A 26,085-nucleotide genomic window follows, 5' to 3' on the forward strand; every position below is an offset into this window, starting at 1 on the left:
CGCCCTGCCGGGTCGGGAGCACAAGTCGCGGAGCCGCGCGTACCGCTGCGTGTCTGTGGGGAACCCAGGCCTCCACCTGGGCTGGAGCAGCGCGCAGAGGAACCAGCGGTCTGTTTCTGTTACGGTGGCACATCTGCAAAATAGCCTGTGTCCCCGTGTTGCAGCCGTAACCTGATGCGCGAGGATTGCTGCGCAAGTTTGGCTAAAACGGGTCCCCGTTTTTTTCTTCTTCGGCAAAGGACTGTGCTTTTGGCGCCAGCCCAGGAATTATTTGCAAAGCTAACATCACTTTTAAACCAAAATGTTTGCCGACATGAGCCAACACTGGAAAACTTAAGTATTTACTTCCATAGTTGAGTGAAAGGCTGAACTGTGCAACTCCTAGCAGCAGGTAGCTAGTCTTTATTTTGTATACTGGAGGAAGGAAGCAGATAAATTCAGCCAATGTGGGTTAGTCTTTTTTGTTTGGGTTTTGTTGATTTTTTTTTTTTAAATTCATATATGTACTTTGTTCATGTATTTGCAAGCAGCAATGGTAGGGAGGGCTAAACCAGAGAAGGTTAGTTGCGTGACCAGAACTACACCTGGAACCAAGGTGTTGCTTTTCTCTTCCTTTGCTTCTTAGCACCATATTCTTTTGTGAAATTCCAAATATCTTGATGTCTGTCATTCCTTGATGAATGGAGTTTGCTCCTGTGCCTGTCTTTTTTCTAAAGTATTGTCTTTTATGAATTCAGGTGTCGGATTACCATGGGTGTAAAGTAAGTGACCCGTACTGCTGGCTTGAAGATCCTGATAGCGAACAGACGAAGGTAACCTTTCTTTGTGCGGGAATGGATGTTTTAACATGGTACTCTGTTTTTGAAGGACATGCCAATACTGTTTGAAAACTTAAATAGTGGATGTAGGCGTAGTTCATGTGATACCTTATGGTGCCAACAGCAAGGCCGTGTTTTGTACCTTTGTGTTAATGGGGGAAAGACTGGAACACTTGGTATAACCTAGATCACAGGATTTGGAAAACTAAGGCCCTGTTTATCTTGCACCCATTTTTCTTAGATAATTCGAATGCTCGAGGTGGTGGTGTCGTCACACTGGAGTGAAACACTCTGATCATAAAACGCTTTATCCACTGTCCTAAGTACATTTAAAATCGCCATAATAAAATAGTTGAGAGGGTAGGAAGAAAACTCCTTTGGCTTGCTTTCTTCATACAGTGTCAAAGCGTGTGAACACTTTTATTTTTAATCCCCCTTTTTTTTTTTTAAATAAAACAATGTTTTCTTCCTGAAGTTAGGCTTTGTTAGTGGCTTTTATTACAGGTTGCAGATGTTGCAGTGTTTTCAGCGTGCAGTCTGGTATAGCTAGTATGTGCTGCTTGAACTGGTCTTTCGCTGAGAAAGAATCCTGAAAAATAAAGTCTGACTGTGAGCCAGTGCCTCTGATATTCATGGCATAGGGAGTTGCAGGGGCTGGAAAGTGGTAGGTGGCAGTGTGGAGGGGTTTTTCTCTGTAATGGGTAATAATTTTGTGATAACTGTAGTTCCAGATCTAAAACACTGGCATCTATCTAGTATGCAGGATTGTGTCAGAAAGATGATGGAGAGCAGGATCTCCATTTAAAAATATCCGACAGGGTGGCTTTCCATTAGTGAGACTCCTCCTAGGTTCTCTCAGGTATGTGCTTACATAATACACCTTGGTGAGCTAGAGAATTGTCGAACCAAACTTGCTGTAAGAGCAAGATAAAACGTGTACAGTTAGGATCCCATTCCCTACTTACAAATATATCAGCATATACAAAGACTCATGTGTATTAAAAACGTTCATTTGGGATCAAGTTTTAGTGAAGAACTCTGCCATCGATGTTAACATTGAAAATTAGCTATTTAGTAAGTTGGGAGTATTTTGATTTTTTGATTCTGGCATCCTTAATAAATGATACACATGAGATAGTTTTGTGCCAAATTCAGAAGAATATATGTGTGGGGAGGTATGGTTATGTCTTTCTTTTAGAGAGGCCTTACAAATACCTATTAAGGTGTTTTTCAGGATCCTGGGGAAGAACTGGGACTGAGAAAATGCCAAGATCTGACTTTTTGTATCCCTGTGTTCAATATTCTCGCCACATACTGTGAACGGGTTGGATGAGAACAGTTGGAGGAGGTTGAATCTCATTCTCCAGAGGTTGTGGTTTATTTAGGAGGCAAAATAAGGAATGGGGGATTATAACATGCTCATAAAAATGCAGCAGCCCAGACACAAGATGTCGTATTGGTGGAATGAAAATAGTGTTATATCTTACTTGCCTACACTCTAAAAACACATGCCTTGGAAGAATTTTGCAGTGCAGTACTAGCACGATGCAAAGAGTGGGGGGAGAGTTCCTGTGTATATGTGAGTATATAGTCTTTTTCCGAAGTTCCAGGAATTACTGAACAAAGGGAATTAAGGTATTTTGCTGTTCTACCTCTTTCATAGAAGAGGTCAAAAAAATAAAATCTTGAAGTGCTAAAACTCCTTTTATCTGCTTTACCACTCACTTCTTTGTTCTCTGCAGCAGAGGCTGCTGATGGCTACTCTTCCTTACTAGCTTTTCTTAATAGCTTTATCTCCAAGTTCTTAAGATTAGTTTGCAGGACTCCTGTAGAATAGCCATTCTGCACCTACTGGTTCAAAGAATAACCAGACACTATTATAGAGGCCATTGAAGTCTGTGCAGGCTTCAGAGAGAATTTGGAGCATGCTTTGTAGACTTCTCAAGCCTTCAAGTCACTGATCTTGAGACCTGTGTCCTTCCCATTCTTCCTCCAAGTTGCTCGCTCTCTTTATGCACTCCTTAATATCCCAAACCTCTATTTGTTTTGGGAAAAAGTAAAAATACCCTGTGTGCACCTCCAACAATAGACTACCTTTAATTTTCTACGTATTAAGCCCAGAACTAGAAGAATAATTCCTTGGGCATCCATGCTCATCTGTAGTGAAAGAGCCCCTATTCAGTTCCTGTTTACAACATGCTTGATTTGAGTGTGTCTGACAGTGAAAATTCTGGTTTATGCCAAGAGTGAAGACTAAACATCATTCATTCATTCAGTTAGGTATCTTTTCTTACATGCAATCAATCAAAATTATTTGGCATCTGCCGTCAAATAGATACACAAGTATGTTGGAATTCTACTGTTCTAGACTTGGCAGAAATAGTAATGTCAAGCACTGGTGTTGTGATAGAAAATAAATGGGTAGGCTTCACTTTGGTTTTGTGTTGCTGTGAGTCAGTGAAACATCAAGTTTACTATTTCTTGAAGCATGGAGAAAGAAGCAGAGGCAAGTGAGATTGGTTTTAACTCTGGAATTTTCATGGCAGTTTCACCTGATGTCCACTGTAGGGTTAACAGGTCTGGGACCTAAAGAAATCCCCCACAACTATTTTTCCTGTGGCTAACCCAAATGATCTCGTGGACTCTGCTGGTTGGCAGCTTACAAACAAGTGAACATAGAAGGGTGGGATTTACTTTTTTTAAATTGTTTTAATCAGATAATTTTGCAGTGAGAGCAGAGTGCAGATGGTACTGTAGTTTGCAGGTTTCCATTAAGTCAGTTGTTCTGTGGTTTCTTTCTGCCCTCCCTCCTCCTTCTTGCACAGACCTGAATGTTTCTGTCCCCGCCTTGCCAATAGTTCTGGAGGGGAAGGCTTTGGTGCATTAGTTTTCTGTTAGCGCACACGCTTATTCTAGGTCATCCCAAGACCACATGACAGTTGGATCTAAGATGGTTCAAGAATGGGATCTTTCCTTTTCTAGCAGCCCACAGCCTACTTTTAATTAGGTGAAAGTCAAATAGGTCTAGAAACTTTTCAGCCAGGTCACCAAGATGATCTTATTCCATATGCAGTGTATATATATCTGCTATAGAAAGGAGGTTATTAAAATCTGCAGGTGGCTAAGCAGGGCTGTTTCCTGTCAGATGCACAGTCTTAGAGCTGGTTAAGCCAATCATCAAGCCACATCCTCAGTCTCTTGTGGAAAAGTAGTGTGCAAGTATTCAAGCAGTATGTGCTTCCATGCTCATGATCTATGTGCTTGTACTACATCACTTTTTTGCCCTGTGTGCGCTTGGTTGGAGTAGTCATGAGCAGCTATAGGCAAACAAAACTCCCTTCTCCAGACATGTAAATAAAACCCGAGCCCCTGGTCAGGTGAGGAAGTTCCTCCCTCACTTTGGAGAGAGGAAGCGCAGAAGCTGGGTTCATGCTCTGCTGCTGTTTGGCCATTGACCTCTAACACAGACTGAGGAAGCATCACCGCCGTAGTTGAAGAATTATGCTATGCTGGTAAAACACTTTTGGTGATGACATAGGCCACACCTGCAAAGCCACGCTTTTACTTTTGTCTTGGGTTTGGTTTGGTTGGACTTTCCAACTTCTTGGTTTGTTTTTACACTTTCTGGGAAATAAGCTCTTTTTTTAGACTACAGCAAAGTCTTTTGCTACTGTAAGTATGTCAGTCATATACAGTACCTTAACTCACTGACTGTTGGCAGTAAAGTGTAGCTTGCTTCAGACACAAGGGATGGCCAAGTGACGAAAAAGCAGGGATCGTGTGGCATACACAATTGAGTTGTGGTATTATGAACAGGTATATGTTTGGATTAAGGCTAGAATTGAAACTCAAAACTACAGTTAAATGGATTGGTGGTTATAATTGACGAGGGTTTCATTTGCATGTTGTGATAAATTTCCCATTGCATTTTGAATTTTTCTTTGCTGAATACTAAAGTAAATGCTAAGAGGCAAGCCACCAGACATCTGCTTAGTTTTGTTTTCTAACACTTAAAAAAAAGGTACATGCCCTGTTGTAGGAGTTGCACTGAACTGCCTTTTTACTGAGAAGATACCTATGAAGATTTTGGGGGTAGCTATTAAACAAACTGTAAATACTTTACAGGCTAATAATAGAGACTGGTAATGTTAAACCAATTTCTACCCTAAGACTTCTTGGAAAGCATACTGTGAGTGGAAATCATTATCTTCTTCAGAGAATAGATTAGTGGCATGTAGAAAGCTGATAGGTTGTAACAAAGCATGGTTAAAATTTGTGTCATGTGTTTTTAAGTGAAATTTAGTTATACTTTTAAAAAAAATAATAATTGCCCTGCTCAAGTAATGGCCAAACACTTTAGCCTTGAGTAGAACATCTCTACTCTTAGTACAACACTTTAAAAATTCTTTTGCTTTTCAAATTACCTTATTTTCTCAGATACCCATACACATATGCCTTACTTGGACCCTTATTCTGTCCTTTCTTCTGCTAGCAAATTCTGTCCTGGTTCAAGGCTTATGACAGATTGTCAGATGCAGATTTCTACAGGTAAAATAGGAATCTTTCTGTATAGGCTCATGAAGATGTATAGAGAGTTCCTGTTAGCCTTATAGCCAGAGTGGCATCTCTTTAGCTCAGTATGATGGATGGAACTGTTTACTGTGAGGGTTTCTGCTGACAACATCTGTTCCTGTACTTTACCTAGAGCAATATTTCAATTATGTATTGCTTTTTGAACATGAGTGCAACCCCGTGCTCAAAAGTGTAAGAACAGAGAGTTTCCAAAGTGGGCTGTATTCTTCTTAGTGGAACTCCTTCAAAAACCCGTCGTTCTTAGCTCCTTTTTTACATAGCAGTAGCATTCCCTTTTACAAATAGTCTTGGAATCTTTGGTGCATACTAAATGGAAATGGGAAAAGTATATTAAGTACCTGTAAAAACAAAACGATTAGTGATTCAGTTGTGAGTGCAATAGTATGTAAGCATTCATTGCACAAGAGCGTGCTTGTAAAGAAAAGGTTGTGCCTCTTCTTCAAATACCAGTAATGAAAACAGACATGGTAAGATGTGACCGTGCAGTTAAAAGTGAGTAATACACAGTTTCTTGCAGCGCACGTACCCTTGCAGCAATGTTACCACTTTGGTTGCATTATTGAGAGATGAAATGAAGATGTGTGCCAGTTTCTGCCCTCTAAATGCAACTCAAAAATGCTTTCACTCATCCAGTACAGTGGGTGGTTTTATATGTGTTTTTAGAGGACATCTTTTCTCTGAAAATGTCACAGCACTTTGAGTAGTTAAGTTTATTTGTTTACCGTGCGCTGTCTAGATTTTTGTGCATGCGGTCTTTGAAAGTCACATGTTCCCATTTGGGGAAAACAAATTCAAGTACATACAACTCTTGGGTAGATTTGATTAGATGGTGGGGTAGGAAACTGTTACAGTGGTACAGTGTGGAGGCTGCCACTGGGATGTGCTGTGCTGCCGTGCTGGGTGTTAAAGCTGTCTATGCCAGTAAGATCCTCAAAGGGAGAACAGAAGCAAAAATTAGCCTTCCCTTGGCAATGCATTCGCCTCTTTCCTTGCTTTTTCTCAGGGGATCATTTCCTGACTCAATCCTTGCTGGTGCATAGAGTCTAGTTTTGAGTAAAGGTCCAGGAGTCATCATTGGTAGCCTTCTGTATCTGCTCCTTTTCAGTGCTGTATCGCTTGCTTTCTTGTGTCATCCTTGAGTGGCGACTTCCGTGTAACCAGCCCATGTGTTCTTAAACTAATATGTTTCAGCACTTAGCCAAGTGCTCTTAGGGCATTACTAATTCTGCACTCGTGTGTTTACAGCTTATCAGTTTCTGTATGCTTTGTTAGGCATGAACAAATACCTCCCAAGTGGAGGCTGACCATAATTAATGCACTTTTTCCTTTACCTTTCGGCCTGACAAGTCTCTGAAAACGCAGCTTGGTGTGTAATGCGGGTCCTGGCTATGCACTGCTGTGGCAGCGAGACAAACAGGAGGGAGAGCGTCTCTGCTTGCTGTAGCAGTAAAATGCTACTGAAAGAGTTTTGTGTTCTATTCTTTCTTCTTTTTCACCTGAAGAATTACTAAATGAGTAAACGTTGATAGCAGTTGGTAAATGTGTGCCAGGTACTCTCTTGTACGGCAGCTGGCTGTTCTGGAGAACTGTGAAACCCAAGTTGTGGAACGTGGATTGTAGCTGTGCTGCTCCTGTGGGTCGTGCCCTGCCCTGAAGAGTAGCTCAGATGTTACCACGCGTTGATCAGCTTGCTTTGCGACAGATTCGGGACAGGTAGAAACAGTAGCCTCTTTCAAAGCAATTGGGGGAGAGACCTGTGTGAACAAGGGATGAGTGGACATCTGGAGGCTCAGGCTGGAGGCAGAGAGGCTGGGGCCTGGGAGTGACAAGGAAGCCACCATTGCGATGCCTGGCTGTGAATTACAGCCACACACACTGTGCCCTGTCCTTCCTACTCCATGTTAGGGACAGAACAGCCTGCACGTCTGCTTCTTAGCAGCTGTGGTTCACCTTAAGATGCTTAGATATTAATTTTATGTTACTGTACTGTGCTACAAATAGGGATGGTGAAATACCAACAGAGCACTGGTTTTTCCATGCATGCCATGGGAGTGGCAGCCTCTAACAAACAGCTGGAGTGGTAATGATTTTGGCTGCTGTCATTAAGTGTTTGTGACTGGGAGGTGGCGTGTTTTGAAGAAACCAGACTCCTCAAAGCTCTCTTCTCAGAGATTAGGTGTTTTTGCCTTTTGTAAAGAAGAACTGATCGGTGGACAGTACTTTGTCCTTTCCAAGAAATAGGGGCTGGGACTAATCCTGTGTGTTATGTTAGCAGGATAAACAGACGGTGTGTGTGACATTTTGTATCATCTTTCAGCCCTTCCTGAAATGATAGTGCTGTCTGTGGGCAAAAGGGTCTCTGTTCTTTATCTATTTCCTAATTTATTTATCATGGTATATTGGAGTATCATGTATTTGTGGCAAAGTAAGGGAAGATGGTATTTCCTAGGTATTGCTGTAAGTTAGCTTTTCCTATGCCATCTAGGCAAATATAAGGAGATTATTTTAAAAGCATGAGGTTTGGGTTTTGGGTTTTTTTTAAGGGGAATGGCAGGAATCTGGCTTGTCTTTGACTGGACCACTGGTTACCCCAGTGCATGCCCTGGAGAGACATTATTCAGGGTACAAGATCAGTCTTATTTGCAGTATGTCACAATACTGTGGTAAGTAAGACTCTTCAGGTATGACTCTACACAACCTATATGGGGGGAAGGAAGTGTGTGATGCATTGCTTCAGAAGATAGTGTTTTCCATAGGAAATAGGCATTTCTGCTTGAGTTCATGTGTTTTTTGGGGGGATTGTTTTCTTTCAGGCATTCGTGGAGGCTCAGAACAAGCTTACGGTACCCTTTCTCGAGCAGTGTCCTGTCAGGGGACTGTTCAAAGAACGAATGACTGAACTCTACGATTATCCTAAGTACAGCTGCCACTTCAAGAAAGGAAAAAGGTATGTGAGAAGTGCCTTTGTTAGGTGGTGGTGAATGTGAAGTAAGTCAAAAGCAACTACTAGTTAGGAAAACAAATTATAAATTATATTTGTGTTTATTCCTTTATAGTTGGGAAGTAGGAAAAGTAAGACAATGTTAATATATATGATTGCACGATGCAGAGCACAAGATGCTTGACTGTCTCCCAATTTCCAGTCATATTATCATCTTGTGCTTTTGTTGTCTTTTCTTTTTAGAGGAAGAGCTGTGAGTTTATCAAAACTCAGACAACTTTGTAGAATAACTTGTAAAAGTAAAACTTTGAGGAGTTCCTTTCCAGGTTGGTCACTGTCAGTATAGTTAAAGGCACCTCATCCTGAAAACAGTACAAGTCTGTCATAAGAATGTTGTTCTAAATATTTACTAAAATACTATTTTTATGTTGGACATACTTTGAGCAGCTGGTAGGATTTTTGTTTAGTTCTAGCCAGTGAAAAGCAGTGGCAGTTCCCTTGTGAGAAACAGCTCCTGTGACTGCAGGGGATAGGGGAAAAATAATTTGGAGGACTTAAGGCAACTGGTGCAAAAAGATCTGTCTTCTAAGAAATAAAGGAATCCTGCTATATTCCAATATCTAGTCTGCATGTATCCCTGTTTTAATTCTGTGGCTCAGTAAAGAGATGGTGCATATGGGGCTTACCTAAGGTCTGGAGACTGCAGCTGCTACTCAGTTTTATGTGACCTCTTTCAGAAACACTAGCAATCTTCTGCAGAAAGTGAGTAAAGGGATGAAACTGCTGATTAATGTAGTGATATCTAAAGATTGTTCTAGCAGTGGAAAAAGAGGTAGTGCGAACAACCAGCCATTCTTAATCATGGGAAACACAAATAGTCTTTTTCAGTATTTTTTATTTGCTTGATCCTTGTTGAGTGAGCACCCAGATATGCCAGGTTTTCGCTGTCATCCATAGGAAAGAGCAGAAGTTGTCTCATTGCCTGAAGATTTCTGCACAGATATTGAGGGACATCTGCTACTCTTTAGTTATCTGTTCTGTGCTGTGAGGATGGTGTGGATACTTGTTACTAAAGGAGGGAAAGTCTGTACAATGTGGGGTTTTTTTAAAAGTATGTTGTGGGGAGTGAACCCAAGCTGATGTTGATTAAGTTGTTACTGATGTGGCACAGCATGTTGATGTGTAGAGGTGTGAGGTTTAAGCCCAGAAGCAGTGGACCTGTTTAGGACAGTGCTGCATCCAGAGAAATAAGCCTTGTTGAGTGAGTCAGGCAAAGCTTATTACTTTGTATGTGGTGCTCATGCAGATGTAGCTATGCTGAATCTGATTCTGGAGCAGGCCTGGTCAATGACTGCTCTGGATTCTCTGACCAACTCTCCCTGTGCAGTGCAGACAAGCCTGGCTATGATTATCTTCAGTGCTGATAAGGCTTGATGTTGCAGAAGTGCTTATGGCAGTGATGAATATAGTCTCCAGTAGAAATAAAAAGTCTTAATTTGATGCAGCTGACTGTCCTCCAGGACGAAAAATTTATGCCAGGAGCTTCATGTACTTTAATTATGACACTTAACTTTGATTTTAATGTCTTTTTAGTTTTTCTGAGTGTTACTCTATTTCTTGGCACGGGCTGAACTTAAATCACAGTGGTTTAAAAATCATACCAAAACCCTTATATTATGGCTTTTGAGGAGATCAAGAGGGTTCTGTCAAGTAGAGTAACACTTGGTAAGGGGTGGGGGAAGGAACTATTCTGTTTGAAGAACTATCTAGACTTCCTCTGATGCTTAGAAATTCTTAAATTTAATTACTCCAGTTTTCTGCTGAAGAATAGCTGCTAAAGGACAGTGTCTGAAGAGCTGTTCTGTAGAATCTGCAGAAAGGAAGAGTGCCTAGGGAGATGCTGTGCCTGTCACATTGTTTGACCTTTGCTTCCCAGCTTATTATCCAGCATTGCAGAGGTGAAATTGGCTAGAAAATGCACGGTCAAATGGAAAATTACGTATCTTTTTCTTCTCTTCCTTTGAGTCTTTTGATTTTGTCACTTGCTGAACATTATTGTTAGTTCTTGAACATATTACTAGTTCAGATTGTTAGCCAGGCCTTTGTGAGTATAGTTCCCCCTTCTGGGTTTACCAGGTTCCCATGCTTGTATCCAGGTCCTGGACGGTCTTAGGGAATGTGTGAACTTATGTTTAGGTTTGAACATTACCCCATAAATTCCCTTGTTTCCCAGGGTGAAGCTGCCATTTGATTTGTTAAGACACAGGTTTGTGTAGTAAAACTCTGAAGTCTTATGAAGGAAGAAAAGCATAGTACCTGTGAATTGCATAGAATATAGTTACTAATTTCTTTGCACTCTGTAATGTCTTGTGATGTGAAGAGTATCCCTCACTAAAGAGAATTCTGTAATTCTCTGTTCCTACAACTTTTTCAAATCACAGAGTTTTGTGGGCATTAGGAAGTACAGAGGAAACAGTTTCAGTTCTGTTTCATTTGAACATCTGTCTGCCACCTGATAGAGACTGAAAGCAGCTATATGAATGACAAAGCTTAGAACATAGGGGATGAGAACCTGTGCCAGAACTTGTACGAGAAACAGTAAGGGTGCCCAGAGCTGTCTAACATAGACAGTTAGGCAGAGTTTATAGTATACTTAGCTGTGTTTGAAACGCACTGTGGCAAATGCAGCTTTTATTTTTAAAAGGTGTTTTGGATGCATCCTACAGTCTCCTCTATACAATCTATATCACGTTGGGATGAGATTCCTCTCGTTTTTAGAGGCCTTGAAATTGGTGTCTGGGCTTCTACTGTCTTAAGGGGGAAGAAAGGCACCTACAAAGGATGATTAAATCTCTGATGGCCTCAGGGGAAGCCGTGATCCCTACTCTACTGTGAAGTTTGTGTTTCCCTTATATATTTATCTGTCTTTTATTCACTTCATGGCAATCTCATAAAAGTTATTCTTGCTTGCCTATCTGAAAAATCTGAGTTCTTCCTACTTATTTTTCCCTCTTGTGTTCTTTTAGATATTTTCACTTCTACAATACAGGACTGCAGAACCAGCGAGTTTTATATGTACAAGACTCCTTGGATGCTGATGCCAAAGTTTTCCTTGATCCTAATAAGCTTTCTGATGATGGCACTGTGGCTTTACGAGGTTAGAGTCACTACATCTTTTTTCACAACTTTGTAAGAGGTTTCCACTGAAGTATGAACAGATCTTAAGGTTGTCCATAGCAAGGAAAAAAAGTTTATCTATTTATAGTGACTAACTCTATTAAAATTTTATTTTGTATCTTTAACACAAGCCAGCAAGCTGAAGTAAGACACTGTGAAGGAACATAGCATTAACTTTTAGGAGAATCAGAAAATTACTTGTGTTTACTAGGGCTTTAACATGTGTTAGCTGTCCGTTTTCCCACTCCCTATTGGCTTATAGTAGAAGGAAGACTCTTGGACCTAGAAGTCCTTTAAGTCTGTTCAAGACCAGTTAATAAAAACAGAGGACAGAATTAGTGGATACTTCTTCAAGTGTGACCTAGCTGAAAAGAATCAATATGGCTTTTTTAGTGAAAAGTCCTGCCTTAAACTGTGGATATAAGGAATTGGGTTCATACAACCTTTATTTCTAAAAAGCTTATGACACAGTCTCTATGCAAATGCACTTAGAGAATGGAACAAGAGGGGAAACTCCTGGTGTTGATAAATAATTGATTTAAAGGTAGGGACAGGAATAACTGATTGGCTCTCAAAGTGGAAGTCACCAATAGAGTTTTGTCAGGGATTATGCTAGGACTTGCACTGCTCAGTATGTTCATACGTATTAGAAAAAGGAGCGAGCAGTGAGGTAGCAAGAGTTTGGCGACGATACAAAATTGTTCCAGGTAAAGGCTGAAGAATGACTGAAGAGTTGCAGGAAGACCTGCAGTGGCAATAGATTAACAGGTAAAAGACTGTGCAGGTAAATTAAATGATGCACAGGAGACAAACAAGCCTAACCTCATTTCTAGAGGAATGGATGGAATGGACTCTGAGCTGATCATGACCACTTGGGAACAATTCTTAGGTTGCAATAGTTCCGTGAAGATGCCAGCCTGGTTATCGGTAGCAGCCAAACCAACACATCAAATGTCAGAAATGATTAGGAAGGAAATAGAGAACAAAACAGAAAACACTATTACATTAGCAACCTAGGGGTTTATACAGTAGTGTTGAGTATTAAATATAGTTCCTGTCCCCTCAGCTCAAAGGGGGCTCTGAAATGCACTTCAGAGGAGGGCAGTAGGAAAAATCAAGGGTATGGAGCAAAGGTCGGGAACAATCAAGCGTGGCCAGATCAGTCAGCTTGGAAAAGGGACAGTAGGGATATAATAGAGGTCTACAGAATCATTTGTGGCATGCAGTAGCATGGTGAGAGCGAATAGAGGTTGGTCGGTTAGTTGACATTTTTTCTATTACAAGAATGAAGGGATGTCAAATGAAGGCAGTGGGAGTCAAGGCTAAAGCAAACAAAAAAAGGTGGGAATTCGTACCAGATGATTTGTAGAACCCCTCGCCAGTGGATGTTGGTGGTGCAAAAAACTTACTGTGGGTTTAAAGGGAAGCTGGACAAGGTCGAGAAGGGAAGCATTGAGGATTATTAACCAACTACTTCATGGAAGGCAGTCTAAGCTAAAAATGGTCAGAGATTGTAAGAATATTTGAGGGAAATACGACATGTGCTTGCAGTGTTCTTAATCTTGTAGGAATCTCCTTGTGACTACTCCTGAGGACAGCTACATGGAATCTTGTTCTGAATCAGAATGGCCACCCTTATGTTCTTAAGGGGGAGAATATGTTAGGGTGGCACAGTGGTGTGTCTCAAACCTATGATTTCTATGAAATGACACGTTTTTGTGTTGGGTTTTTTTTTCAGTAGTTCCTTTCAGGTTTTTACAGGCCTATGATAATTTAGTCTCTTCGCTTGAGTTGATTTGCAAGAGTGAATTTGATCCTTATCAACTATGATGGATGCTCTTCTGAATTTTTTTCAGAATCATGTTTTCCTCACAGTTTGAATAGAGCAACATACATATCAGAGATCTTAGCTGAGAATGCTGGTGATTAATCCATTTGCGTGCTGGTGGCAAATTTTTCCAGTTACTTCAGTTTCCATGGTTTTGCAGGGTCTAGTTTTCATTGACTTCTATACTGAAGTGGTATTTGCTTTATTTCAGGATGCGTTGCTTAGATCTCAGTTTCTATTGACTTCTTTGGTGCTGTTTCTCTCTTAAAATCTCACTTTAAGTTCTCTACCTGTGTGCATTTTCAGTCTGCACCTCTTTCCCCCAAACTCAGGGAGGTAGAAGAATTACTACTCAAATCATAATTCAGATGTTGGGCATAAGCAATGTTACTGAACATACATACTGAGTATGCATGCCTAAACTCAGATCTGTGAACTACTGGAGAAGCCCACAGGGACTGGAAAAGTACTGAGAATACCAAATGATAGCAGATGTAGTTGCTTGCACTGTCTTTTAGAAAATAAACCCTCTTCTTTCAGTGTTTGGTAACAACCGTTATTTTAACTACTTTCCCAATTTCACCTCTCTTTTGTTGGGATTTGGCTAGTGTGTAGTAAATAATAAAAATGTTTTTGAAAATATGGTTTCCTTGTGCTGGTTCTTACTTCATCTTGTTTGGTTTCAATTTCCTAGGTTATGCATTCAGTGAAGACGGTGAATACTTTGCCTATGGCCTGAGTTCTAGTGGCTCTGATTGGGTTACTATCAAGTTTATGAAAGTAGAAGGTCCTGAGGATCTTCCAGATACACTGGAGAGAGTTAAATTCAGTTGCATGGCATGGACCCATGATGGAAAAGGCATGTTCTATAACTGCTATCCAAAACAAGATGGGAAAAGTGATGGTAAGTATGGCTGTACCAATTGCATGCTATATGGAAGCAAAAAGACCTTTTCAGTGAATTGATGCAACAAATAATTAGGTCTACTAGTTTATACTGAAATAACCAGCTATGCTAGTTAATATAACTAGTTATCAGGTTATGTCTTGTATGACCAAAGCCTATACTCAGTTAGTGTGAGTATCCTCTTGTCTGCCTGTCCCTGTCTTTCTCTTAAAAGTCTGCTGCTCCTTTTCTTTTTCTCTGCAATGATTTACTTACCTTTCATACAGAGTGTTACTGGCTGGCATTTGATGTCTGGTGGCAGCTTACTTACATCTCTTCCCCTCATGCATTTGCTGGGCATGGGTGAAGTGGCTTGGGAGGTTGACCTGATAAATAGCAATCTGGGGCATAAGGTTTTTGTTATTCAAAAAGATTAATTCATCTGTGGTTCACAGTACAGCAACACAAAATGTTTATGCTAGCAAAACTCAAGGAGCAGCACACAAAGTGGAATAAATTGCTGAAGAGCAAAATTTTAGTAGCTCTTATTATAAGGCAGTGCTACTGAAAAGTTTCTTCTGGAACTGTGCTCTTTGTTAAACCTTGGAGAGAGCCGAATTTTGCCTCTGTATTTGCTTTTGCAGCCTATCATTTTGCCAGACTTGCAAGTTAGATACCCACCTTGTGTTTTTTTACTTTTAAATATGTTTGTAGTTCACAAGCTGAAATGTTGGAAAACATTGCAAGAACAAAATTTAAAAAAAAAACAAAACAAAAAAACAAACCAAGTAGCACCTCATGCAGTGCTTTAAATACTTTTGGTTTTTTCAGCAGATGGTTTGTGAAGGTTTCTAAGAATGTCAACTAGCAATAAATATCTCCTTAGTTGCCCAGGGTGAAGTAGGAGCAAAAATCTCATTAGAGAGTGTGGCAGGGTTTGTTGTTTATCTTTGCTTATTTAGTATTTCTAGAAAGCAAAGCTTGAAATGATAAATCTTCACATTTGAAGAATGTGTTATCAGCAATAAAAGGAAAGGGTAACTGAACAGGTGTGCATTGTGGTTTGAAATTTTATTTTGTTTTGGAGGCAGGCATTTATTTGGAGGGGAATGGATGTAGACTGGAATAATTTGTAGTTTTCTCTGTTGAATTACTCTTCTCTCTTATATGCAAATGGATACAGAAGTTTCTAAGGGTTTTATTTGGTTGTTGTTGGATTTCTTTGAGAACTAATTGGCTTAAATGTCTGCAATTCACCAGGCACTGAGACCTCCACTAATCTGCACCAAAAGCTGCATTATCATGTATTAGGAACTAACCAGTCAGAAGATATCCTATGTGCTGAATTTCCTGATGAACCAAAATGGATGGGTGGAGCTGAGGTATGGTAAACACCCTGAAGCTTGTCATCACTATGTTCAGTTTTTCAGATTCTAACAACTGGTCGTAGGTATGAAGTGGAAAGCATTTTGTTAAAAGAACCCTTTTTAGTGTTGTAGAGTTGACCATTGAACTAAAAATCATTAAGAATTGCTGAAAATAAGACTGTCTAGTTTGCTTTAAATCAGTCCTGTAGTGACACAATCACATACCCTTTTTCTTCATTGAGAATGTTCTGCCTGATGTACGTTCCAGGACAGAGAAGGATCATTTGATGGACAGTGTGTCACTGTTCTTGCTTCTTCTTAGTCAGTGTTGATTCCCAGCCTTCACTTTTGCGCAAAAAGCTTATTCCAATAATCAGCATGTCTGGATATTCCCTGCCATGTGTTTCTTTTGTTTGTATTTATTTTTGTGATATCTTTCCTGAAAATGAAATACCTCTATTCCACTTACTTGTAGAATGGAGACGTACAGGTTAAAATCTGTTAATACAGTGTGCGGAGTTGGAGACTTTCAGGTTTTCCTACAACAAGTTTTATCAGCACAAATATGTTGTGGAATGTGTTACTGGAGCTGGAACAAGTGACTGCTGGAATTGATTTCTTAAGCTTATTTGTTGAACTGCTACTTACTATATTGTGCAAAGTCCCAGTGAACCAAAATGACAGGTAGCTATGCTCTGTTCTTCCTTACATGAATGCTTCAAAAGACCCTAAGTTTTGTAATTAAGGCATGTTTTATTCTTCATACTAGATTTAATGGTGCTTGATTGAGTGCACTGTTCCAAGTGCTGTTAGAATCTAGTGGTGGTTATTCTGTTTATCAGGGAACTGTTGTTTTTTCCAGTGGATAAAAACCTGTTGTAATTCTTTGTACTCTCATAGCTGTTATGTTTAATCAGTACGTTTTGTTTCTATACAAGGTCTCTTTTGGTCTGACGCTTTTGATAAATATGAAATGTTTTTTACCCAGATCTGGGGTATTCAGATCCTAGAACTACTTTTCCCTGAGAATACCTCTTTCAAAAAATTTGATCATCAAACTGTGCTCGTTTTTTGACACATCAACCCATGAAAATGTTGGGGGTTTCTTTTCTGTGGGCTGCCAGAAAAGAAAAGTTCTTTCAAATAATTTGAACAGTGGGATTAAAAATGAGACTGTGAGTGAGAATGTGAAAGGCTTCCCAGTAAAGTGACCACACTCAGCTTTCTCTGTACAAATCAGACTTATCTGTAGGTTCTGTGAATAAACAGAACCTTTTCTACATGATCTCATCTATTCATGAGACATACTTTTAACAACTGACCTGAATATCAATGTAAACTTGCAAATGGGGCTTTGGAATTTTTTTTACTGTTTGAAAACCAGTCAGTTCTGTTGAGTTTAACTGGCAATAAATTGGAATTTGGAAATCATTATCCTTATTTTTCCCTAGTTCCATAAATAAATGGGCTTTCTGTTGGTGACAGATGTCTTGTAGTGATGTATCCACTGATTCACATGGGTGATGAATATTATTTTTATTGCTTTGCAGTGTCGTGAGCTAAACTACACATGTTGTGAAGGCAGATTCATTTTCCATGGGGGAGGGCTGTTGCAGTCTGATTCATTAGACTATACAGCTTTTTAGGATGGTAAAAGTTTGCAGTCTTAGATGGTATTAAATCCCGTGGAAATGCTATCTTCTGTATTAGATGTAGACGTACATTTGCCTTTTAGGTAGCAAAACCTTCTTTCAGATAATAGCACACTAACAGAGCCTTTTCTTATCTAAGTTGAAGAAGCAGGGCTGGAGCATTTCAAGATCAGGAATACAGAACCAAGTATGAGGAGGACCATGGAAGAGAATTCATAGTACAGTGCTTATAGTGAGTAGCAAAGAGTTTGCCTGGCCAGGGTGCAGAGAAGCAGCCATCCTGCACTGCCTCGCTCTTCTATTGTGAAAGAAAAGCTTGAGACAGCCTTAAATGTAAAAGTAGTATCTTTTTTTCTGATACCAAGTGTCTCGGGTAATTTTTGTCATCAATGAGAAATATAGCCCTTATATTAAATGGTTAAAAGGTCTTTGGGGTGGGAAGGAAGGACTAGTAGTAATAACTCTTGCTGTAGAATAGGAAAATAATAGAATGTAGCACAGCTACTAGTTCTGAAGCCCCTGGAATTGAAACAGCTCCATAAGTGGGGAAGTGGAGAGGGTGGTGGATAGAGAAATACCACGCCACTGTGGTTTCTTGTTTAATAAATCTATGTGGCTGCTTATGACCCGTGTTCTTGACCTCTAGGAGGCATAAACTTCCAGAAATGTTGGTAGTTAAAAAGAAATGCTGTTTTAAGGAGGAATGGTACAAGAGATCCACCTTGGTAAATAATCATGAGCTTATCTGTGAAAGTACTTTTAAAACAGCTGGTATTCTGGGGTTGTGCTGTGAGTTCCAGCTGTAAAATGCGGCGCTGTCATCCTGATACTGATGAAAAATGGCCTTTAATGGTCAGGAAAAATATATTCTGCAATTAAATAAACCCAAACAATGCATTTGCAAAATGTGGTTTCATCCTTGTGCAGTAGGTCAAAAATCTTCTTTTTGGGCCATTCAAACAAGTTTCCTGGCCAATTTTTTTGAAGTATGCATTTGAGAAAGTGGAAGACCACAAAGTAACAGGGGAAAAATTAAAATATCTTTAGTAAAAATCAAATTATGTGGCTTATTGGTGCTGTCCGCACTGTGGTTTCTTGTTTAATAAAATCTATGTGGCTGCTTATGACCGTGTTCTTGACCTCTAGGAGGCATAAACTTCCAGAAATGTTGGTAGTTAAAAAGAAATGCTGTTTTAAGGAGGAATGGTACAAGAGATCCACCTTGGTAAATAATCATGAGCTTATCTGTGAAAGTACTTTTAAAACAGCTGGTATTCTGGGGTTGTGCTGTGAGTTCCAGCTGTAAAATGCGGCGCTGTCATCCTGATACTGATGAAAAATGGCCTTTAATGGTCAGGAAAAATATATTCTGCAATTAAATAAACCCAAACAATGCATTTGCAAAATGTGGTTTCATCCTTGTGCAGTAGGTCAAAAATCTTCTTTTTGGGCCATTCAAACAAGTTTCCTGGCCAATTTTTTTGAAGTATGCATTTGAGAAAGTGGAAGACCACAAAGTAACAGGGGAAAAATTAAAATATCTTTAGTAAAAATCAAATTATGTGGCTTATTGGTGCTGTCCTGAATATTCTTACTTGGTACTAATGTGCTTCCACAGGTTTTAAAATACAGCTTTGCACAGCTCGACATTTTATGGAAGTCTGCTTTCATGCATTCCTGTCAGATTAATAAACAAATGCTTTTATTTTACAGGGCCTTGCTGGGCCAAATAGGTAGAGACATTTGAGTTCTCTTATGTTTTACACAGGCTCCAGTAAAGACAGTTAGATTATGGTGTGGGTGGTCTAGTTTCAACTACCAAACCTTTTTCTATAGTGGGAGCAGAACTTGAACTTCCATACTTGAGCAGAATTTGGAGGTCTCGAAACCATTGGGTTGAGGGAGAGAAATACCTTACTTGCAAGTAAAAAGTACCTGATAAGGAGATCCTTCAGAGACTACAAAAGTAATAATGTCACCATGATACTTTAAAAAAAAAAAAAAAAGAGTAATCTCAGGTGCACTGTAGGGAGTCAGTGTATATTTTCAGTGGAGAGAAGAAATGAGGTCATGGTTTAAGACAAAAGAGGGTTGCATAAAATTTTGTCAGCTTAATACATTTACAAGACAACATGCAAGAAAATAGATTCAGTTTTTTCTCCTCATTACACATTCAACACCAGCCCCGAGTATTCTTGATTTAAACAAAATGTGTGGTGCTAAAAATGGTGTTGGCTTAGAAGTATAGGTGCATTTCCAACTCCCCCCTTGAATGGATCACTTGTGAGGAAAAAAAAATTCGTTTATTTTTAGTCAGATATATAAGTTCTGAAAAAAAGGCTATCAAATCTTTGCATTAGTCTAGAAAAAGCGTATGCATTTCTGGTACAGATTCTAGGATGGTGGGAGAGTTGGGAATGGGGTTTATTTGAGTAACATCCCAGTAGAGGGCAGTCTGGTATGAAGATTTTTTTAAAACCTTGGCAATGTCATAGCTACTCTGAAAACAGGAGCTTCGCCTGCTTCCCTGTTTAAGTGGCATGTTCTTGCTTCCTCTCCAGATTCATAGAGCACATCTCTCTTTCACAGCCAGACTGTTATTCTCAAAATTAAACAGTAAGTTCTGTAAGAGCCTTTCACAGCTGGTAGTGTTAAAAGTCCCTATGGTACTGGCAGGAAAGTAAACCGGAGAGAAAGGAGGGGGTGAGTGGAACCTTCCCATCCCAATTCTGCCAGCAGTAATACAAGTACAGTTTTTCATGTCGTTGTCTACCAACCACAGTGCACAGTCCCTGAATTGACTATATATATATATATTTTTTTTTTTTTAATGTTTAGAGTTGTGAGTTGACATCAGTGGTTCTCAACCAGGGAGGTGATCTTGTCAATGAAATTCAGAGCACTGGGGAGTAGGCTGTGCCAGACGTGTGCTGGCTGTGGTGTGTTTTCACTGCAGGAACGTGGAAGTGTAGTATCCACAGAGGAGGAGTGAGCAGCATGGAGGGGACGGGCTCAAAACATTTGTCAGTTTGCTCAAGTGAGGCTCGCTGCTGGACTAAACAGGGCTGTGGGAATTTTTCTAAAGCCTTATGCTATCTTTGTCAATGCTGAATCTGGAATAGAAGCCTGCTATGAATATCTTGTTTTCAGCCCTGGCAATAGGTCTGGAGAATTTTACCATTAAGAAACAGGCAGGCAATCTTTCTGGATGCATATGGGGCTATGTTAGATAGTAATCTCTTACATAGCCAAGTTCCTGATGCTTTGGTGCTTTCATTGTACTCAAAAGCAAGCTGAAAACCACAGGAAAAATCACGTGATGTTGGTCTGTCACCTCACAAAGCTACTGATTCTACTGTGTACTAGATTTAAGAAAGAGAATGCATGTAAATACGCATGCACATATTGCTGTGTTCTTCTGAACAAGGTTGTCTTGTGTCCTGTTACAATTGAAACAGTCATAAGCACTATGATCTAAGGTCAAAGTCCCAGTTCTCTGGCTTTGGTAGGTCTCCTTCAACTCCAGGCTTAGCAGAGCCTCAGAAGGATATGGATCTTTATACCAGCACATTGTATTGGAAATCAAAGAATAAAAACTGGCCTGGAATAAGGAAATTAAATTAATGCCCAACACAGTTTTTCTAACCTGGGGAACTGATGGAGAGAGCACACTGGCATGTTGTTAACATATAATCAGTCCATGCTCTGCATAGAGTATGTACGTCAGGCCGCCTTCTCGGAATGTAGTAAGTGGTTTCTGTCTGACCTGATTCTGAAATTATGCATTCCTGTGATCAACCATCACTAGATATTTGAAGTCGTAATTGATTAAACCAGTCTGATGCAACTAGAAAACAAAATGAAGCACTTGCAGTGTTTGAGTACCAGCTTCAGAGGTTTTGAATGGTGTAGACAGTCCCAAGAGTTGCTTAATGAAAGGGAGTTCTTGCCCTGGTCCTTATCTTCTCAAAAGACTGCTAGAACAGAAAATGTGATAGGACCTATATGCACGCATCAGTGACTTCCTAGCACAACTGCAAAGATAATGTCAGAGCATAGCTTTATGTTCATTTCATGACAAACACCCCCCATCCCACCCCACCCCCCAAAAAAACCCTTCAAGATCATTTTACCTTATGAAAAACTGTTTCCCATGCTAGGAAGGGAAACAGCTTTGGTTTTTCTAATAGTGAGTTAATAAAAGTGGGATTTGAAACCTGGGAGATTACAGCAGATGGCCTTGACTTTGTTGTGCAAGCAGAACTTTGTGGCATGGGAGCATGTGCACATCTATGACATTAGAACACTTGAAACTGTTTGGATAGTGTAATTGCTCTGATCTTTTACTGACCTAATGTTTTGGCAAATTCTACAGGAATTTGTACTCCTTTCTCTTTAGATGGTTTGTGTTTTGCCATATTTTACCCATCTGATATGAAGCTTTAAAATATTGATGCGTAACACAAGGCAGGTAATTTCTGTATCAATCTGAAATGTCTCTTCCATGTAGATTCTTCTTGGTCAAATCATGTTCAGGTTCAGTGGTGTTATGCAAAAATCTTTGTGTGGCATTTAGCTAAGGTTTAGGAAGTAACTGCTGTTATCAGTCTGTCTTATTGTGGCGGCTGGGTACACTCCTAAATGAATACTAAAACCAAAAAAATACTAGTCAGTCACTCTGGGTAGTTCTAAACTGCTTATGCATAGTAGAAATTGTAGGAGTTTTAAAATGCAGCTTATTGATGCTATGAGTTTTTATTTCCTAGTTAATTAATGCTATGCATCACATGGTTGCATCTTTATTGCCACCCATCTTGTCTTCTCTGGATGGTTTGAGTCCAGTTACTAATTCGACCATTTGGCTCTGTTTAAAAGCTTTGATTCTGTGTGATGTTGTGAACTTTGATTTTTTTTTTTTTATTTTTTTTTATTATTTTTATTTTTGCATGTGATTCATTTGCTCAGTTTCATTGGAAACGTATTAGATAGCAATGACAGTTGCCTTGTTCCATATGCAAAGGACACTAGTGTATGAAGAGCAGTAGTTTGTAAAATAATTGCAGATGTGGATCAGGTTGTAGGTTATAATAGTGTTAATGGCTTCAGTTAAAGAAGTCGGGTTAACTTTTCCTCAATGCAGGCATATTATCTAATAACTGAATTTTACTTATTTAATCTTTTTATATCTTGTTATGCAGAAACAAATTACATTGTGATTAGGTTTTTTCCACCTTGATAATAAAAAGGGCAAAGGTGGTAAAACTTTTAATTGGTTAGCTTAAAAAGCAGTGATGTGTGTATACAGTTGCCTTAATATAATACCGTACACTCAAAGGGGCTCTGTTTGTGAACTAAAAATAGAGAGCTCTTCCTTCTCCTGAATCTTGCAGGGGTGACTACCTAGGTAGTATTCAAAGAACTAGCATTAATATTCACTGGGGTTGCTGTCATGCACTTTACTTGGAAGCAAAGCACTTTAATGTCTCTCTTATTGACGTTTTAGTTGAGGAGTAATACATAAAGCCAGGAAGTCTGAAAACCTGACAGCCTTCTCCTGTTCATTCTTTCTCTTTTTTTGTTTAATTATGTATGAATTTTGGTCTGAAATGTGCTGCTAGTAGACAAAATATTTAGCTTCACTTTTGCTGTGGATCCTCGTAGGTAGTTACTGCTATTATAAATGCAGAACATATAACCCTTTGGGGTTCCTTATAAGGCTTGCATGATGAATTTGCTATATTTTATAATGAAAGAAAAAAATTAAGTAGTTGAAAAACTCCTTTTACTAATTAGGCTTTAAATCATTTTTCTTCTTTTGATACCCATTGATTTATTGATGTTACAGGTAAACCACTTCATCTCTTAAAGTTTTTCTAAGCAGTGGTTACTTTTCATTAAAACGGAGAGAACAGGTAACATTGAAACAGAATTACTAGTAAAAACCAAAATTTCTCTATAAAGATTTTATTTCAAAAGGTTTGATCCTTGAAAGAGTAAATAGAATAGTACTTGTGAGCACAGCTGTTGTAATGATAGTTCTGTATATTTATGTGGTATAAAGACGGCCACAGCAAATATTTCAGAAGTAACAGATCTAATAAATTCAAAAGCGCCAAGTGACTGGTAGCAGTGAAACTGCAAACTATATGCCAACATCAGCTCTTTGAAATAGTGCTTCCTTTACTAGTGCTCAGTTAGGTGTTAGTGCTGTGTTATGCCAATAAAATCATTGTTATGCTGAAGGTTTTTAAAAGCCCCAGTTGAAAGGCTACAGGATTTATTTTGTCCTGTTTTGACAGGACCTAAATGTCATTTTAAGATGTTCAGTTGCTTTATAACCTCCTTACCTTTTACCAGTGGGTGTTGTTTGAAATTGTAGAAATCATTTTAATGAGAGAAATGCGCACTGACTAGCATCCAGATCTCTCAGAAATTCCTTTTCAGTGTGGATGTGGGAAACCAGGAGAATTTACTTCTCATCCAAGCTGTCAGTTCTGACTCTACAGCTGTCTCCCTTATGCTGAAGCATGAATGCATTTTAAGATTTGAGTGAAATGCTGGTATGAAATTTCAGTTCATAAGTTTGTGGGCCAACAGCAAGGATTGCAGTTCAGCTCATGAAGATGATGTAGGAGCCTAAGAATAACCCAAATGATAGTTGGGAAATGCTATTTCCTTTTGCCATTGTGAAACCCAGGCTCATGTCTGTTCATGATATAGAAGTGTCAGTGGCATTCAGGCCATGATTCCGCATTTGTCAGTACTGCCATCTAAGCTGCCTTAAGCAATCTCTGCCCCTGTTATTCATGTTTCCAGGCTGCTTGGTGCAGCGTGCTAGCTCAGCCATTTGTGCAACTGCTCAGTGAACTGACTGAGATACTAATCTAGCAGAGGGACTTTTTTCCTTTCTTTTTTATTGTGTTTTTGGGGTTGTTTTGGTTTTTTTTCCCTCCTGGATTATTCTTCATTTTGTGGTGGGTTTTTTTTCTGGATTCTTCTTTTTTATTTTATTTTATTGTTGTTTGGTGGTGGTTTTTTTTTTTTTATCATGCTGTTTTTTCAGCTGGATCAGCTCCCCAGTCCAGTTTACCACACAAATCGTAAATGCTTGTATTGGCATGACTAGGGAACCAACTCGCATGGATACAAGCAACCATAGCAGTAGGAAGAGCTAGAAGTGGAGACCGTATAAGCTGATACTGCTGCCAGTATTTGCTCATCAAACTGCAACTTTGCAATGTGGATGTCTAAATCTGCAGTATAATACTAAACATTTTAGCATGCTGCAGTCAACAGTGTCTTGTCCTGTTTCTGTCAAATTCCTTTGGGTTATAGAACTCACTGATGCAAGAACAGCTTTAGTGATAGAGACAGACCTAATTGGCATCCCACCAGCAATATGCTTTGGGAATTCCTACTTCAAATTAAACATAAACTGCTATCAACTCTTCAGTAGTCCAGCTGGGAATGTGGAAGGAAAAACTCATTAGATGTACTCAGATGTGCTGTCATCAGAGGTTCTGAATTGCCCTTGCAACAACATCTGAAATTTGCAAATAAGTTTGCTTTCTTGGGTAAAGCGAGCAGTCTTCTGTTAACCATTAACTCACAGCAGCAAAGAACAAATTTGTGGGGGTTCTGACTATGACTGAAAGAATTTTGTGTGTCATACTCTTGAGTTTAAATGAAATATATATTTGTATGTACCACTTGCAATTGCTTAACATGTTTTATGAATTGGTGAGGAAGAGAAGGAAATTTGGTGCTTTTACAAGTATGAACAGTTGTTTAAGCAGCATATTGCAATCACTAGTTTAATTAAACCTGACACCTGCAGGTAATGTTTGTCTAAAAACACTGAAGATGCTTCTTTCAAAAAGGATCACTTAATCTTGGTTCCTGTTTCTGGATACACTCCCATCTTTAGAGGAGGAGGCAAAACATCTCAGTTTTGCAGGCTGTCCCGTTAAAGCTATCTTAGCTGTTTTTTTCAGTCCAGTAGGAATCTATTTGCCTTGGGAGCTTTCAGCTGTATGGACTTTTTTAGTGGTGTAATTAGTTGTTGACAAAATGCTTGTAAAAAAATAAAACTTGGAAACACTCATTTGGGGTTTTTTTGTTTTGTTTTTGAGGAGTGTTTGGTTGTTGGGGTTTTTTTGTTAGTTTTCCTATACTGAAGTATGGCTCTGTATTCTACTTAGTTGTCTTCTTGTGTCTTCAAAACTGTTGATCTGTTTGAATAACAGTATGATTAGGGACTAATTCTTCTGAAATTTGTTTTGCATAGCTAATTCTAATGGTCTTTTGCACAACTAATGTTATGAATATTAACCAAAGTAAATCTAAGAAGTCATTACAATTTATGAATAAGAATTTTTTGAAGATGTGTTTAGGGCCAAATGGAAAGTTTCCAGAACTCGGATTCATATTTTGTGACTAGAGTTTTAAATTTCTATTAGATATTGTCATATAAGAATGTAGACAGGAAACAGCCTTCTGTATCGGCTGGTAATACAACATCTAAATCTGGTAATTTTGGAATATGCTCAAAACAGCTCAATCAGGAGAGGGAAGCTTTAAGTTGATGACTTCCCGTTACTTCCTGCCTTCCCTTGGTGGACTTGCACCTTCAAAAGCTTTGCCAGGATGCGGAGTGTGTTTGGAAAGCCTGAGCAGAGAGAAGGATTCATTGATGACTTTATGTACCAGTAGACACCATTTTGGAAATTTTATCCTGTGTGTACATGCACGTGCAGAGGCAAACCAAAAAGCTTCACTAGAAAATTTATCATGAGGTTGTAGCTTATAGTGTTTGTTTAACAG

General features: G+C 39.2%; 1 protein-coding gene across 1 annotated transcript in view; it reads left to right on the plus strand.

Moving 5' to 3' along the window:
- The first annotated feature begins 743 nt into the window (after window positions 1-743).
- The window catches only part of LOC104135572 (prolyl endopeptidase), a 110,924-nt gene continuing 85,582 nt past the window's right edge, over window positions 744-26,085 (plus strand). The window contains exons 1-5 of the mRNA XM_035888812.1: window positions 744-812; window positions 8,225-8,358; window positions 11,379-11,509; window positions 14,052-14,261; window positions 15,504-15,625. Coding sequence (XP_035744705.1) covers window positions 8,303-8,358; window positions 11,379-11,509; window positions 14,052-14,261; window positions 15,504-15,625 — 519 coding nt within the window. The 5' untranslated portion in view covers window positions 744-812; window positions 8,225-8,302. The remainder of the gene's footprint in view (window positions 813-8,224; window positions 8,359-11,378; window positions 11,510-14,051; window positions 14,262-15,503; window positions 15,626-26,085) is intronic.

The sequence above is a fragment of the Egretta garzetta genome, unplaced genomic scaffold (genome assembly GCF_000687185.1).
Source record: "Egretta garzetta isolate BGI_Z169 unplaced genomic scaffold, ASM68718v1 scaffold10, whole genome shotgun sequence".
In the NCBI taxonomy this organism is placed as follows: Eukaryota; Metazoa; Chordata; class Aves; order Pelecaniformes; family Ardeidae; genus Egretta; species Egretta garzetta.